The sequence below is a fragment of the Vombatus ursinus genome, unplaced genomic scaffold (genome assembly GCF_900497805.2).
Source record: "Vombatus ursinus unplaced genomic scaffold, bare-nosed wombat genome assembly UNPS02007344.1, whole genome shotgun sequence".
Classification (NCBI taxonomy): Eukaryota; Metazoa; Chordata; class Mammalia; order Diprotodontia; family Vombatidae; genus Vombatus; species Vombatus ursinus.
The window spans coordinates 4,708,752-4,725,864 of NW_020947122.1; the positions used below are offsets into that span (position 1 = coordinate 4,708,752).

A 17,113-nucleotide genomic window follows, 5' to 3' on the forward strand; every position below is an offset into this window, starting at 1 on the left:
AGTGCAAAGGTTCCTTAACTCTGAGGACACAGTCCCTCCTCCCTCCCGCAGCCCTAGGCTAGCATTTTCTCACGTCTACGGCTTTTTTGGATTTCCTGTTTCTCCAGGCTTTACCCAGGATCAAATCTGGAGCGATCCTCCCCTACCCTCTAGAGATCGGGGACCAACCACGGCGAGATAGCAGCTGGGCAACACCAGGAGGGAATCAAGGGCTATAGGGGAGGAGCTCCAGGAAGAAAAGACGGAAAGTCCAGCTGGGAAGAACTGGAGGTGGAAGAGAAGCAGTACTCTACGAAGTGGCTGGGGGAAGGGGAGGGGGAGAGGAAGGAAAGTGTCCGAGAGGTGAGGAAAGGGGGCTAGGGGAGGCCGAGGAGGAAAAGAAAGGGGGAACTCTTCTGGGGTTGGGCCGGCAGCATGTGGAGAGCTCAGAGTCCCTCAGGGAAGGTTCGGGGCGGAGCCGGCGCTGGTAGGGAAGCTCACCTCTCCCTGGCTAGAGGCCCTGGAGGTGGAGAGTCGGGGGTGTGGTGCCTGGAATCCAGACATTGTCCCCTCCCACCACAGGCCGGTCAACCGCTCGAGGGTGAGTTGCCGCGGAGAGCCCGGCGGCGGGCAGAGCTGCAGCAGTATGAAAGGCGCTACGCATCCCCTCTGTTTTTGGACCTGGGGCGAGCAGCAGCTGCAGCAGCCCCAGCAGCCCCAGCTCGGTCTCCTCCGCCCATGCATGTGCCGTGGAGAGGCCCGCAGCGGGGCCGGCGCGGGGGCCGGGAACTGCCGAGGGGAGCCTGGCTCCTGATCACATTCTGGCTCCTGATGTTCTCGGCGCTGGCCGTCTACTTCTCCTTGATCCAGCTGTCTCCGCTGCCCTGGCCATACCTGCGGCCACCGGCCCCGCCACGCCCGGTCACCGTCCTGATGTGGTGGGAGCCCTTCGTCGGGAAGGGCAGATCCCACCGTCCGGTCCCAGACTGCCAGCGCCTATTTAACTTGAGCGGCTGCCGCCTGCTCACCGACAGGAAAGGCTATTGGGAAGCCCAGGCAGTTCTCTTCCACCACCGAGACCTTGTGCGGACCCAGGACTGGCCCCCGCCACGGACTGAGCCTGGAGACAAGTCGGAGCTGGACACAGCGGCACCTGAAGCAGTATACACGGCCTCGACGAGCGGCCAGCTGGCCAGGCCCCCTGGACAGCGCTGGGTGTGGATGAACTTCGAGTCCCCTACAAACTCCCCGAGACTAGAGAGCCTCGACGGCAGCCTCTTCAACTGGACACTGTCCTACCGGGCCGACTCAGATATCTTTGTGCCCTATGGGTATCTTTATCCCAGGAGCAGCCCGCAGGACCAGCCTTCGGGGCTGTACCCATCGCTGGCCCGAAAACAGGGGCTGGTGGCCTGGGTGGTCAGCCACTGGAGTGAGAGGCAGGCTCGGGTCAGATACTACCACGAGCTGCGCCAATACCTGAAGGTGGACGTGTATGGCCAAGGTGGTCCTGGACAGCCAGTGCCGGACTCTGGGCTTCTGCACACGGTGGCCCGCTACAAATTCTACCTGGCTTTCGAGAACTCTCAGCACCTGGACTACATCACAGAGAAACTGTGGCGAAACGCCTTTCTGGCAGGGGCGGTGCCGGTGGTGCTGGGGCCCAGCCGGGCCAACTACGAGCGCTTTGTGCCTCGAAATGCCTTCATCCACGTGGACGACTTTCCTAATGTTGCTGCCTTGGCCTCCTACCTTCGCTTCCTGGATCGAAACCGGAACCAGTACAAGCGCTATTTTGACTGGCGCCGGCGTTATGCTGTGCACATCTTGTCCTTCTGGGACGAGCCCTGGTGTCGGACCTGCCAGGCTTTGCAGATTGCTGGAGACCAACCCAAGAAAATGAACAACTTGGCTGCCTGGTTTCAAAGATGAGACTTCACTAGGCCAGGGTCCGGGGTTGCTAAGTATTTTGCAGAGGATATTGCATAGGTTAATAATCTGCAAACGAGACTGTTTATAACAGGAAGACTCTTAAAAGTTCTCAGATCAGGTACTTCCAGCTTCCACACTGGTGTTTTAGAGTGGAGCGGTTGAGCTCTTTTAAAATGTGTAAGGGTGAGGAGAGAAACTTGTGTCTTGCCAGTAGCCCAAACTGACTGTGCATGTGATCTGTATAGGGTAAGCAATGCAGCTAGCTCACTGACCCTCAGCAGCTCCTCTTTTAACTTGCGGCAAGCCACCAAGGTAAAAGTGGTCACAAAGTGCCTTATTACAATGGAAAGCCACCTCTTCACTAGGTGCCTTAAAGCTTCTAGCTGAATAGTGAAGCTCCTTCATTTCATGTCCTATGAGTACTGTTGAAGAAATTGAGAATGTTTGTTATGGAGGGGAGATGTCTTAAGAGGAACTTGACGGTTGCTTTCAAGTATTTGAAGGGTTTACCTGGTAGAGGGATTAAACTTGTTCTTAGTGACCCCACAGGATAGAATAAGGAGCTGTGGGTAGAAGTTACCAAGACAAATTTAAGCTTGATCTATGGGAGAACGCCTAACAATGAAAATTAGAGCTATATAACAGTGGAATAGGCCACTTCTGATGGACTGGTGAGTTCTCCCTTCCAGGAGGTCTTCAAGCCAAGGCTGAATGTTTCCATTGCAAAGGGGATTTGGGTTCAGGTATGGTTTGAACTCCTGAGGTTCCTTCCAATTCTGAGTCATGCTTCCTTAAAGTCAAGAGGACTCTCCTGAAGAAGCTATTAGCGATTTAGCCACCAGCTATTGTGTTCTGTCCTCTAAATAGAGGGAAACCAGATGAGATGGAGGAGAGTAGGGAAAAAATAGATACAGTTAAAAAAGTTATGTGTGAACTAATAAATAAGTGTGCACTAAATGTATTTCAGTATTTAAAAGAACTCTGTGGTGAATATCCCTTTACAATGCGAAAAATGACATATCTTGTGAATACAGAATTTTTTCCCTGTATATTTAATTTTCTGAAAGTAGACTTGAGGAAAAGTTGTGAAACAAGCCTCTTCCCCTCTTCCCCCAAGTAACCATTTACAAAAGTTCTTATGCAGAAATATCAGAAGGAAAGAGAAGAAAACCTTGTTGGCAGTCTCTGCATAAATATTTATTTCGTGTTTTAGTATATTTAAATTTTAGAATTTCATTCTTCCCGTGGGGCTTGCTATGCCTTTCTTAAAGATTGCTTCACTCACAAGGCTTCATCATGTTAGCATTTATATAGCACTTTAGCATTTGCAAAGTGCTTTACATATGATCCCATTTGATTGTGGAGAATTACGAAATTATGCAGAAAAGGGGGAAAATATTTTATTGTTAAAATTTTTTATATTTTTGTATGTTATTTGTAATTACCCAAGTGTATAGTTCTCCCATGTGTTTGTTTGAAAAAGTCAATTTATCCAGGATTACTTGGTGTGTACAGTCATTTACTACTCCAGTTTTGCTGCTAAACCTTTTACTGGAATAAGATCTTGTGTGTTCTAGTTAGTAAGTGGGTTTGCATTTATTTCATGCATTAAACATGTACCATGACCTACTATAATACTGCCCTTTGAACCTTTGTTGGAGGAACTCACATTATTAAACACCTATATTCAGTTTAAGAACTTCTAGAAGAACTAACATTCATTCATACTCTGTAGGAAAGTTATGGGTGAGGGAAATATAAAGATGTATGAGGGCTCCTGCCCTCTTGGAACTTATACTTTATGTAAACCTTAAAGTAAATAGTGCACTTCAACTAAAATTAGTGCACATCAGCCAAAGTAGACTTTGAAGTCTTGCTATTGCAAGACTTGCAAAACAACTGATTTCCAGTCTGCCTTCTGTAACTGTCTTTTTGTTTCATTTACTAATGGCTTACTTTGGAAGGGTTCCAAGATTAACTAAATTTACCTCAAATTCTACTCCATACTCCATGTAGCAAAATCCAGTTTTTAAAATGTATATGCCACAGTTCATTATTCTGAGTACTTCATAGACTACACGAGTACAATAGTCCCTAGCTAAATCATAAGACAGGAAGATCTGACTCTTATTTGAATTTGTTACAGATTTGTTAGTTGACTTCATTTTTAAGTGCCTCGTTTCCACTACTAGCAGCCTCTTTTTTTTTTTTTTTTTTTTTTACCAAATAAGGATATTAATTTTGAAAAATTAAGATCTAGGGATAAAATGTTCTCTAAACTATTTTAAAACGTGGGTTTTAAAGGAAGGAAAGTTTATTCTTAAAAATGATTGTTTATGGGACTTTGGTAATATAGTCTACGCTGAACAGGAAAACCAAGTTCTCTTACAGATTAAATAGTCATCTGAATGAATAAAAGGTAGTTAAAAAAGTGTCTAGGCTCTTTTTTTTATGGCATTTTGGTGAAGCAATGCGGGCAATGTGACTTGCCCAGAGTCACACAGCTAGTGGTGTGTCTGAGGCTGGATTTGAACTCAGGTCCTCCTGACTCCAAGACCAGAGCCTCTGTCCACTGCTCCACCTAGCTGCCCCTAGGCTCTTTTTCTGATGAGGGGACTTAGAATGCCCCAAAGCCAAACCCTTGTGTTTAAACATTTTTGACAAAGCTTCTGTGAGTTTAAACTACAAAGGCTCAGGTGACTTCTCTGCTGCTACACTGCAGCCACCCTTTCATTTATGTGAAACTGATCACTCACTTACACAAGATGGTAATAACTGACACTATTATTAAAGAATATAAAGGTCTTAGTGGTTTTCTTTGTAATATAGTTTTCTTACATGTTTAAAATACTTGAAAAACAAAATGGACTTGAAATTCTCATTTTCTTTTCCTCTACATCAAATAGATTACGTCATAGCTGACCATTTTATCATTTCACTTTATTGGGCAAAGTTGAAACAGATCATTTATAAATCTAGTAGTATGTGATGAAAGTCTCTTGTTTTTGTAGTTAGAAATGGCCTATGTAATCTGCCTTTGCTCAATATATGAATTTTACAAATATAATTTGGGGGAATATATTTAAAATAATATGTATTCTTACACAATAAGTACTACTTACACCTGGATTGAGGCTTATAGCAGGAAAACGGTGGCAAAATCAAGCTGATTGTATTTTAATTTTTTTTCTCCTAGGGCATTGTCTAGTAGTGAGTTGTTAGGGCCTTAATTCATATGTCTAGGCATCTATTAGCCTAGCTGCTACTTCATTTACAGAACTCACTACCCAATATCTCCCCCCCTTTTTTTTTACTGGATTCTTCAAATCCTATTTCACAGAGAAAATATATCACTTTTCTCTCCCTCCCTGCTCCAAAATAATACATCTACTTTCGGTATTTTAAAAGGGGATGGTGGGAGGATAATGGGAAAGCTAATGGGAATAGGTCAGTGTGGTTCATCCCAGCCTTGTAGGCATAGTCACAAGGCTCTTTCATAGTCAATCTTCCATGTGACTGCCATCCCCTGCTACCCCAGCCACCCTCCACCAAATCTTGTCCCAGAGGCAGGCCTGTGATGTTTGGAAACTTCAGCTAGATAATATGGCTCAGTTAGACTAAGCTGTCTGTAGTTCAGCTTTCCAGAATCCACTTCCTGGATCCTTACTTAATTGGTCTAGAATTCTCCTACGTCTGAGTGCAAATGTTCTTTCTCAAGTTCCCTAAGTGAGCTCCCTCTGTTCCTTGCCTGTGGATGAGGTACCAGTTACTATGTAACAGCAGTGATACTAAATCAGTTTTAGAAATCAGGTCCTGGGTAAATCTGGTTTAATTTTTTTAAAAAAGTATTGGACATCTTTTTAAATAAGAAAATGACATGTTTCCTTGGTAATGAGTAGGGTTAATAAAGTATATGAAATTCTTGGATTGTCTCAGGGAATTTTATACCAAGACTCACATCAAATTATGGACTTGGTTGCTTTTATTCAGATTAATTATGACAATAAAATGATGAAAGTAAAATGAGCCTCCTTGTGTTTATACTGTATTGTCCTAACGGGTTAATTTGTTCAGTCACGACTTGCATAATTCCTACCCCAAAATAATCTCTCTGACTTAGAGGTTATTTCATTCATTCTTGATTCCTTTGCTACCTGTCTAATTTTCCTTATAGCACTTTTGTCCTGATAGAACTGCTTGACAGAACTATTTTTTTCTCCTTTGTATCTCCATCACTTAGTACAGTGTCTGGCCCTTTGTAGGTGCTTTAGTAAATGCTAACTAATAATTGCCATAATTCATAATCACTCTCCTTCATGCAATGTCCCTGCCAAACTCATGGATGTATTCGCTGTTTCCAGAGCTAAGAAATCAGAATTCTATCTTCTGTCTCCGGGCCTTTTGCTGTCTCCTTTGCCTGGAGATACTTTTTCTTAAAACTCTTAAGAGTTCTTGCCATCCTTTAAAGCAGAGATTCTTAACCTTTTTTGTGTGTCATGGACTCCTTTAGCAGTCTGTTAATAGTAAGCATTTATTAAGCACCTACTATATGTCATATCTCATTTTTATCCTCACAACAATCCTAGGAAGCAGGTGCTAGTTTTTAATCCCATTTTACAGATGAGGAAATTGAGGCAGACACATTAAGTGACTTGCCCAGGATCATGCTTCCAGTAAGCATCTTGAGGCCAGATTTAGACTTGGGTCCTCCTGACTCCCAAGTCGAGGGCTCCATTCACTGTGCCAGACAGCTATCCCTATGTCTGTAGAAGCCTTTGTTCCCCTGATCAGAATAAAGCTTCTAAATACTTAAAATGAAATATGTAACATTACGAAGGAAACCAATTATATTGAAATACATTTATCAAAATATAAAAAAGATAAGTTTGCGGACCCCAAGTTAATATCTCTGGCTTCAGGGCTTAACTTAAGTATTCCCTTCCTTTTGGAAGGCCTTCCAGAGCCCTTAGCTGTTGGTGCTTGTCTCTGTCTTCATATTATGCTGTCACTTAACTGTTTACATCCCCTAATAGAGGGTAAACTCTTTAAGAGTAGGGCCTGGTTTTCATTTTTGCCCTTGTAACCCTGAATCTATCAAAGTGCTTTGTATATAGATCTAGCAGTATACTGGTAAATATTTTAACAACTAGCTCCCCAAAAAAGAAAAAGGTACCTAGGATACATTTCTAAGTTTAATCTGCATTAACATTTTCTCCTTCACTCTCTAAAGCCTAAACAATCAAAACAACAAATAAAGGCCTGATTCGATTAGAAGCATTTGGTGATTCCCTGAATACAAATGCTCACATGGAAAGTTTAACAATAAACTGGAGCTGGCTCCTGGACTGCACAACCTTTTTGATTCATGATAAATGCTTACTGAATTGAATTGAACTGAAATGAATAAAACCCAGTGGCTTCTCTCATAGGGCAGAAAGAGTAGTGCTATCTCTTTAGAAGCCCGTTTTTCTATTTCCCTAAGTACTTGGATGATTTAAAAATATATATTTACCTTTTAATATTTGTGAAAGGGGGAGGGGACAGGGCATTTCGTAATAAGTATGAATACTGCTGTCATCTGGCACCAACCCTTGGGGAAGAACATGGAATTTGGAAAGTTCTCTTCCTACCCTGCCTCATTCATCTACTAAACTTTAAGAATATTTCATAGAGGAGAAAACTGTGAGGGAGGCACATGAGATATTCAGTAAGAAATGAGAAACAAGAAGAAAAAAAGTGGTTAGTAAAGGAGGAATGAAGAGAAGGGGAAAATGTTGGGGGAAAGGATGACTGTCCTGAAGAAAAAAAGAATTAGATAAGAGGCCAGAAGAAAGGGAGAGTAGAAAAAGGAAATACGAGGAACAAATAGAAGGAAGAAAAAAAAGGAAGAATAAAGGAGGGAGACATGAAAGTGACAGAATGAGGGAATATATTTTAAGGGGTAAGATTTATGGATCTACTCTAGATTGTTTTTCTGAAAGCTTCATTATTCCAATTTGAAGTTTGAAATCTCCACGAGGAAAGTGAACAATTTGTGAATTCACCCAATTCCTGTGAAAATCAGGACTCTGACAAAGCAAGAACTAGCATTTCAGCTGAAATGTGAAACTTCCTTGATTCATTAGGAGACGATCTAATACTCATGAATGCTGTTTTTTCATCTGAGAGTAAAAATAACAAAGACTCACTGCTAATTTTTTCTCCCCTTGCCCTTTGGGGTACTTGACTTCTGTTTTTAGAAAATCTGGTTGTTGTTGTTTTCAAATAGGCAGATACACCAATAAATTTCAGCTTTAAAGAAAAGACGAGAAGGAAGGAAAGAAAATTGTAAGAGATTAAGCACAATTTTTTTACACCTTGCTGAAAACTAAGGTACTTTTGACTGTAATTTCAGGGAGTCATAGAACCTTAATAAGGGACCTTAGATGTCATGCAGTCCCTGCTTCAAGCATGAACTCCCTTCACAGCATTCCTGACCAGGTTTCATCCAGCCTCTGCTAGAAGATTTCCAATGATGCAGAAATCATTACTCATTAGGGCAGCACATTTCACTTCGTTGATCATTAATTCCTTGAATATAATTTAATTTTTTTCCATTAAATTTTTTCCATTAAAAGTCTATTTTCTCTCCCTCCCTCATGACTCCCCTCCTCCCACCGAAAAAGAAAGTAAAAACCCTTGTAATGAATATGCATAGTCAGGCAAAACAAATTCTAGCCTTGCCATGTTATATGTATGTGTGGGTATATATATGTGTGCATCTATGTGTGTATACATACATATGTACATACATACATATACACCCTGTACTCTGAGTCCCTCATCTCTCAGTCAGGACATGGGTAGCACATTTAATCATTAGTGAGAGCATTAATTTGTTTTTTCTTTAAATAATGGTCTCCCTATCTCTCCTAGGCCAGAAGTGCAAGAGCTATTCATTTGTTGTTGTTTATTCAATTAGGTATGTCTGACTCTTCATAACCCCATTTGGGGTTTTCCTGGCAAAGATACTGGAGTGGTTTGCCATTTCCTTCTCTAGCTAATTTTATAGATGGGGAAACTGAAGCAAATGAGGTAAAGTGACTTGCCTACGGTCACAAGGCTGGTAAGAGTCTGAAGCTGGATTTGAACTCAGGCCCTCCTGCTCCAGGGTCAGGCATTCTATCCACTGTGCCCCCTAGCAGCCCTGGGGCTACTTGTGAGTAGATTCTTCAGCCTTTCTCAATCCTTCTTAATTTTAGTGCCTTCCCTCTCTTAAGTATTTCCTATTTATCATGTAGATAGCTTGTTTTGCATACATTTATTACATGTTGTCTCTCCCTTTGGATTGTAAAATCCTTGAGGACTGGGATTGTCTTTTGCCTTTTTGTATCTTCAGCACTTAGCACTGTGCCTGGTACTTAGTAGGCACTTAATAAATGTTTATTGATTGGTTACTGACTGATTGACTATTGATCAATGTGAGAATCTGAATAATTCTTGCAAGCTTCAACTCATACTGGGCTTTACTTCTTGACTATTCATGATGAACTGTGCCACTTTTTGTATTTGTTCCCTTATCATACATTATTTCCCCATCCCATTTCTATAGTCCAGCCAGTTTAGCCTCCTGCTAGCTGTCCTTCAACAAGATGTTCCATCATTTATTTTTGAGTCTTTGCACAGTCCCTCTCCCATGCCTAGAATACACTTCCTTCTTACCTCTGCACATTAATTACCTAGTTTCCTTAAAAACTCAGTTGAAACATCACCTTTTGCATGAAACATTCCTTATGCCCACAGTTGACATTTCTTCCCCTCAAAAATATAAATTACCTTGTATTTATTTTGTATCTATTTTGCATACGCTTTTATACATACATTGTTTATGCCTGGCACATAGTAGTCACTTAAAAAAAAGAGCTTGTTAATTGATTGATTGATTCCCAGTTACCTGCCCTTGATTTTCATCGTGTGTGTGTGTGTGTGTGTGTGTGTGTGTGTGTATGTATGTGTGTGTGCACACATACATCTCCTTTTCAAATCTGAGTGTTTCCATGAATTCCTCTCACAATCACTCTGGTCTCTTTAGATGGTTCATCCTCTTCTTCCTCACCAGTCATTTTGTTTGTTTGTTTTTGTTTTTCTGTTTTTGTTTTTTTTTTTGGTAAGGCAATTGGGGTTAAGTGACTTGCCCAAGGTCACACAGCTAGTACATGTCAAGTGTTTGGTCTGAGGCCGGATTTGAACTCAGGTCCTCCTGACTTCAGGGCCGGTGCTCTATCCACTGCGCCACCTAGCTGCCCCCTCACCAGTCATTTTGACTGTGTAGTCAGGATATCATTGCTGATTGTCTTCCATTCCCTTGCAGTCGATTTCCTTTTGAGAGTCAAGGGCCGTGAGATGTTATCTATTTTTTTCTCTGGGTTATCTGATGTCTTTGAAATCCAGTATTCCAAAGTTTAGGGTAACATTGGATGATGTTCAGTATTCCCCTCCTTATCTACCATGAATTCAGAGATGGTATGGTTATTGTCTCCCATGTTTCCTGTCATTTCTACTTTGACAACTGTTTTGGCAATCTTTTTCTTGGTAAAATCAGCCCTTTTTACCTTCTCTAGGAAGGAGTCTAGTTTGCAATTAGTATATACATTGCTGCCAATGAAAGGAACAAAAAACATGCCATAATTTTATCTGCAGGTGTTATAAAAAGCCTGACAGGTTTGGGATTGTCCCTTATGGTTATATCAGGGAAAGCCTGGTACCTTTTATTAAACAAACACTAATTAGTGGTGCCTGGAGCCTGGAGCCAAGATGTAACACAGGCTGGTTTCCTCTGTGACCTGAGAAAGTTTGGTCATGCCCTGACTTGTTCACACAATTTTTGTACAAATGAGCTGAAACAGATTGCTGTTATCTCTAACATAAACTGAGGACCAATCCTGGAAGTTACAACTCAGGTCAAAGATGGAAAAAGTTGGACCCCCGAGGCTTCTACCAGGCAGGAGCCCCTCTGGATCTGTGATTGATTCCTGACTTATTGAACCATAAATCAGCTACTGGGACAATAGAATAAAATAAAACAGAACAGAATAGAATCAAATCATAGGTGTAGAGCTAAAAGTCAGTCACTATACATTTATTAACTGCTAAGTATGAGCCAGGCACTATGCTAAGCACAAAAGGAGACAAAAGACAGTTCTTACCCTCAAGGTGTTCATAGCCTAATGGGAGAGACAATAAACAAATATGTAAAAACAATCTATGTACAGGATAAATAGGAAATAATTAATAGAGCAGCTAGGTGGCACAGTGGGTACAGCGCTGGACCTGGAGTCAGGAAGACTTCTCTTCCTGAGTTCAAATCCAGCTTTAGACACTCACTAGCTGTGTGACCCTAGGCAAGTCACTTAGTCCTGTTTGCCTCAGTTTTCTCTTCTGTAAAATGAGGAGAAGGAAATGGCAAATCACTCTAGTATCTCTGCTGAGAAAACCCCAAATGAGGTTATGTAGAGTCAGAAGTGACTGAAAAATAACTGAATGACAAATTAACAAAGGAAAGGCACTAGAATTAAGAGGGGTTGGGAAATGGATAAAACATAAACTCCTCTTTAGTATTTAGAACTCTTTACAACTTGATCCCAGGCTATGTTTTTCCAGACTTATCACACATTAGTCTCCTTCATAGCCTCTATAATTCAGTCATACTGACCTTCCTACTGTTCCTCATACATGGTATTACTTCTCCTTTTATGCCTTTGCCCTGGTTTTTCCCAGGAATGGAATTTACTCTCTCCTCTGTCTTCACTTTAGGTTCTTTAATTTCTTTAAGACCAGCTCAAGAGCCCCCTACTACATGAAGCTTTTCCTGATCCTCCAACTGTTAATGTCCCCCCCAGTTTGGGGGGGACATTAACAGTTGGAGGTTTAATATACATATGTATTTATATATGTTGTCTCCCCCATAAAATATAAGCTTCTTAAGAACAGGGAGTATTCAATTTTTGTCTCATATCCCCAGAAGCTAGAATACTGCCTGTTACATTGTAGACATTTAATAAATATGTGTTCATTAAATGATTTGCTGGCAGTCATTGGCTTTACTATCCAACCCTCAATTACTTGTGGGGGCTTATGTTATCAAACTGCCATACAACTATAAGGATGACCCCCAGGTTCTGAGCCCTGGGGTCTAGGCTCTTAAGCCTACTCCATCCCTCTTTCACCAAGTCTGTTTTCCTCCATTAGGTGACCCTACTTTGCTCAGATGTGAATGATTAATAATCAACAAGTTCTTACTAATTTTCACCTTTAACTTCTTTTCCTTATCTTGTGTGAGTCTGACATTCTGAAGGCTGGAGAAAACTTGAATCATTAATTCCTTTTGCTCCTCTGTCATAAAATGCCAATGAAAATTTTGAGATTTTATGCCGTATTTTAAATCTATTTGTGTCATAAATATTAATAGGTCTCCACCTGCAGTTTTAGAGGGAATTTCCTCATTTGGCATTTCATTAGATCAACAGAAACCCAGGTCCAGTTCCTATCCCTATCCCTATCCCTATTAGTAGGTATCCATGTATCCGTGGATATGCATACATAGTATCTTCAAATATCTTATTAGGCTGTTGGACACATAAATGGCAATCACAAAAAATGGCAAAATATGACTTATTTTCTTTTACATTTATATGTGGGAAAGTCCTAGAAAAAGTTAAGGAGATTAAGCTGTAGGAGCCTTCCACACAAGTAGGCCTTCAATAAGCAGTAAGAATGTCAGAGAACTGGAATCTCAGTTACTGCAAATATGAAGAATATTGGGAATATTCTAGTGATCAGTGGAGATTATACTTTGTGTTTCTTCCAGTGCCAATTAACTACTAGGTTCTGCACAAAATGTGACTCATTTTCCCTACTAATGGAGCAGTCAAAAGGACTGAAGAATTGCCTCTTTTCTTCTATAGCTTAACAGAGAAAAACAGACAAACAAAACAAAACCTACTCCCTGACTGACAACTTTGCACAGCCCTGCCTCACTTAAATCCCGTTCCCTCAAGTCAAGACATCATCCTCATGATGTCATTGGTCCTCTTCAAAAACAAGGCACGAACAACAACAATAAAGAATGAATGTTCCCTGTAAGAAATGAACAAATGTTTCAAGTAGAGAATAGAAAGGAACCTAACCTCTGGCAGGAGGTTCAGGGGTGGAAGAATATGACCAGAGGAAAAGGAAGGAGAAGAAAGGGAAGAATCCAGTTACCATTTCATCTTCCTTTTGTCCTCTGTCAAACTGCTTGAAAAAGGTGTCTATCCCAGTGTCTCTACTTTCTCACTGCCTTGCAATCTGAATTCTGCTTCCACTATTCCACTCAAACTGTTCTCTCCAACATCACCAATACCCTCCTAACTGCTAAATGCAATATATTTTTTTCTGTCCTCATTTTCCTTGACCTTTTTACAACTTTTGACATTATTGCTCTCCCATCAGATATTCTAATCTCCTTTGGCTTCAGAGATTTTATTAGTTCTACATTTTACCAGTTTTCCTTCTAACTCCCCAACTGCTTTTATTTTTCAGCCTCTTTCCAAATCATTAAAGTGGATATTTCTCAGGATCTGTTGTTGGTCCCCTCTTCTCTGTAACGTCTCTCTTAGCAATGTTATTCATTCTCAGGGCTCCAACTACCAGCTCCATGAACTTGATACCCCTTCTACTCATCTCATGATTCTCAAATGTTTTCTACAATTATCTCCTCCTTCACTCCATCTCACATAAAGAGATGGCTTTTCTTCTTGCCAAGGCAAACCTCTCTATATTTACAAGTGATCCCAGACCGTCCTGTCTTCTCTAGCAGACTGCCCCTTCACAGACTTATTTATCTTTAATTTCTCAATGTATGCTGGCTGCTTCCCTGACTACAAACATGCCCACGTCTCTTCTATCCTCAAAACTTCACTTGACGCATCTGTCCCTGCTGGCTAATGTCCCACATACCTCTTCCATTTTACGGCTAAACTCCTTGAGAAGGCCATCTACAATGGGTGCTTCCACTTCCTTCTCTCTCATTCTCTTCTTAATTCTCTACACTTTGACTTCCAACCTCAAAAACAATTCAACTGAAACTGTTTTCCCCAAAGTTACCAATGGCTTCTTAATCACTAAATTTGGTGGCCTTTTCTCAATCCTCATGTTTCTTGATCTCTCTTCAGTTTTTGGAACTACTGATTCCCCTTTTCCCCTTGATACTCTTTTTTTTTTTCTCTACGTTTACGTAACACTGCCTTCACCTGGTTCTGGTCCTACCTGTCTAACTACTCCTTATCAGCCTTCTTTGCTTTCTCTTCGTTCAGGTCATGCCTGTTAATGGTGCCGAGGTGTCTCCCAGGGCTCTGTCTCTTCTCCTTCTGTGCTATTTAACTTGATTTCATAAGCTTCCATAAATTCGATTCTCTATACAAATGATTCTCAGATCTATTTATCTAGTTCTTAACTACTCTCCTGACCTCCAGTCTCACTTCTCCAGCTGCCAAATGAACATTGCAAACTGGATGTCCCATAAATATCTTAAATATAACATGTCCACAACTAAATTATTTTCTTTGCCCCCAAACCCTACCCTCTTCCTATCTTCCCTATTACTGTTGAGAGTACTGCTGTCCCAGTTACTCAGACTCACAATCTAGGAATCATCTTTAACTCCTCACTGTATCTAATCCCACAATCAGTTATCCAATCCTGTCTTTCATAACATCCTTGGTATAAGCGACCTCTCCTCTGCCACTGGTTGGTACAGACCCTCATCGCTTCATGCCTGTATAATAAGATACAGGTTGATTTCACTGCCTCAAATCTCTTCTCATGCCAGTCTATCTTCTACTCAGCTGTCAAACTGATTTTTCTAACTCACAGGTCTGACCATGTCATCCTTCTATTCAATAAACTCCAATGGTTCTCTATAACCTCCAGGATCAAGTATAAAATCCTCTGACATTTAAAGCCCTTTATAGCCTTATTATTCCTTCTTCTTTTACAGTCTTCTTACACTGAAACACATCCATGTTCTCGGCAATCAAGTGATACTTGCCTCCTTGCTATTCCTTGTACATGACACTCCATCTCTCAATTTGGGGCATTTATGCTGCCTGTCCCTCATGTCTGGAATGCCTTCCTTCCTCATCTCTGCCTCCCAGCATCCCTTGAAAAATCCTGCCTAGAATCGCATGTTCTACAAGAAGCCTTTCCTAATTTCCCTTAATGCAGTGCTTTCCCTTTGCTGATTATCTCCAATTTGTCCTGTATATATCTTGTTTGTACATAGTTGTTTGCATGTCATCTCTCCCATTAGACTGTCAGCTCCTCGAGACCAGGGACAGTTTTTTGCTTTTCTTTGTATCCTCAGTGCTTAGCACAGTGCTTGGCACAGAATAGGTGCTGGTTGACTGACATCTATTATCCTTAGCCTTGACCTCTCTTCTGAGATCCAGGACCATGTCTTTCACTGACTATAGATGTAGATGTCTCTCCATTTCAAAAGCTACACGTCCAAAACTAAGCCCATCATCTTTTCCACTAACCATCCTCTTTCTAACTTCACTATTTGTATCTGTAACATCCAATGCACAGTATTTATAACTTTGAAACGATATTAGATGCTTCCTTTCCCCTCTTCCAGCTAAGGGTTTTATTTGTTTATAACTTCACAAATTTTCTTATACTTTGTTGTTGTTGTTGTTGTTCAGTTGTTTCAGTCATACCTGACTCTTTGTGACCTCATTTAGTATTTTCTTGGCAAAGATACTGGAGTGGATTTCCTTCTCCAGCTCATTTTTACAGATGAGGAACTAAGGCAAACAGGATTAAGTGACTGGCCCAGGAAGTCACACAGTTAGTAAATGTCTAAAGTGGTATTTGAACTCAGGTCTTCCTGATTCCAGACCCAGTGCTCTTTCTACTGCTCATATTTTACTCCTCTCTATATACTCTGCAATTCAGGAAATCTAATCTTGCTGTTCCTCACATACAACAATCTACCTCCTAGCTCCATGTCTTTATATAAGTCTTTCTCCCATTCTCTATCCTAGATATAATCAGGAGAATCAAGAGCTCTTCATAGAGAAATGTGAGGAGTAGTCCAACAAATCCCCCTTTTCTTCAGATAAGATTTTATTATTGGCACATAAAATTAACATATTTCCCTGTTCATGGAAATGTGGAGAATCAGAATAGGCATACACACTATTCTCCCAACCCCCATCAAGAGCATGTGTATTGCACATGAATCAATCCCAAGGGGCCCTTGTTTTAGAATTAGTTTTCTTAAAAAAATTTTGGTTTATTTGATAAAAAGAATTAACTACAGCATACAATAACATTTCTCACATCACTATGCAATGATTATAGCAATTACTAGACTATGCAATTATTATAGTGATTTTTCAATGCTATTTTAATAATAAAAGCTTGATAACAAGTCTATATTTTATCATGTGCTTTACTCTTTTCATACTATATTAGGTGAATTTTTTTCATTTATCATTTATATTAATTACCTTGTATAATGCAACAACTTATTAAAGTGAAGAGAAATATCTCTAAGGAGCCGTATATGCCAAAAATAAACTTTAAATTCCTTTCTTTAGCTTTGAATTGTTCTCTCAAGTGCAATTGACTTAATACTGCCCTCTTCCCCTCCTCCCATTTCTTTTTTAAAAATTATTAATTAATTTTTAGTTTTCAATATTCACTTCCACAAGATTTTGAGTTCCAAACTCTCCTCATCTCTCCCCTTCCCCACCCCAAGACTTCATGCATTCTGAATCTCTTCCCCCTAATCTGCCCTCCCTTCTATCACTGCCCCCCCCCTCCCTTATCCCCTTCCCTTTCTATTTCCTGTAGGGCAGGATAGTTTTCTATACCCCATTGCCTGTATATCTTACTTGCCAGTTGCATGTAAAAGCAATTTTTAACATTCATTTTTAAAACTTTGAGTTCCAAATTCTCTGCCTTCCTCCTTCCCCACCCACCCTCACTGAGAAGGCAAGCAATTCCATATAGGTTATGCACATGCAGTCATACAAAATACTTCCATAATTGTCATGTTGTGAAAGACTAACTATATTTCCCTCCATCCTATCCTGACCCCCATTTATTCTATTCTCTCCTTTGACCCTGTCCCTCCTCAAAAATATTTGCTTCTGATTATCCCCTCCCTCAATCTGCC

At 40.8% G+C, this 17,113-nt stretch overlaps 1 protein-coding gene across 1 annotated transcript; it reads left to right on the forward strand.

Moving 5' to 3' along the window:
* The first annotated feature begins 356 nt into the window (after positions 1 to 356).
* Positions 357 to 5,833, forward strand: FUT4 (fucosyltransferase 4). The gene has a single exon (XM_027849406.1). It carries the CDS (start codon positions 415 to 417, stop codon positions 1,909 to 1,911), a length of 1,497 nt encoding a protein of 498 aa, XP_027705207.1. The 5' UTR covers positions 357 to 414; the 3' UTR covers positions 1,912 to 5,833.
* The last annotated feature ends 11,280 nt before the right edge of the window (positions 5,834 to 17,113 follow it).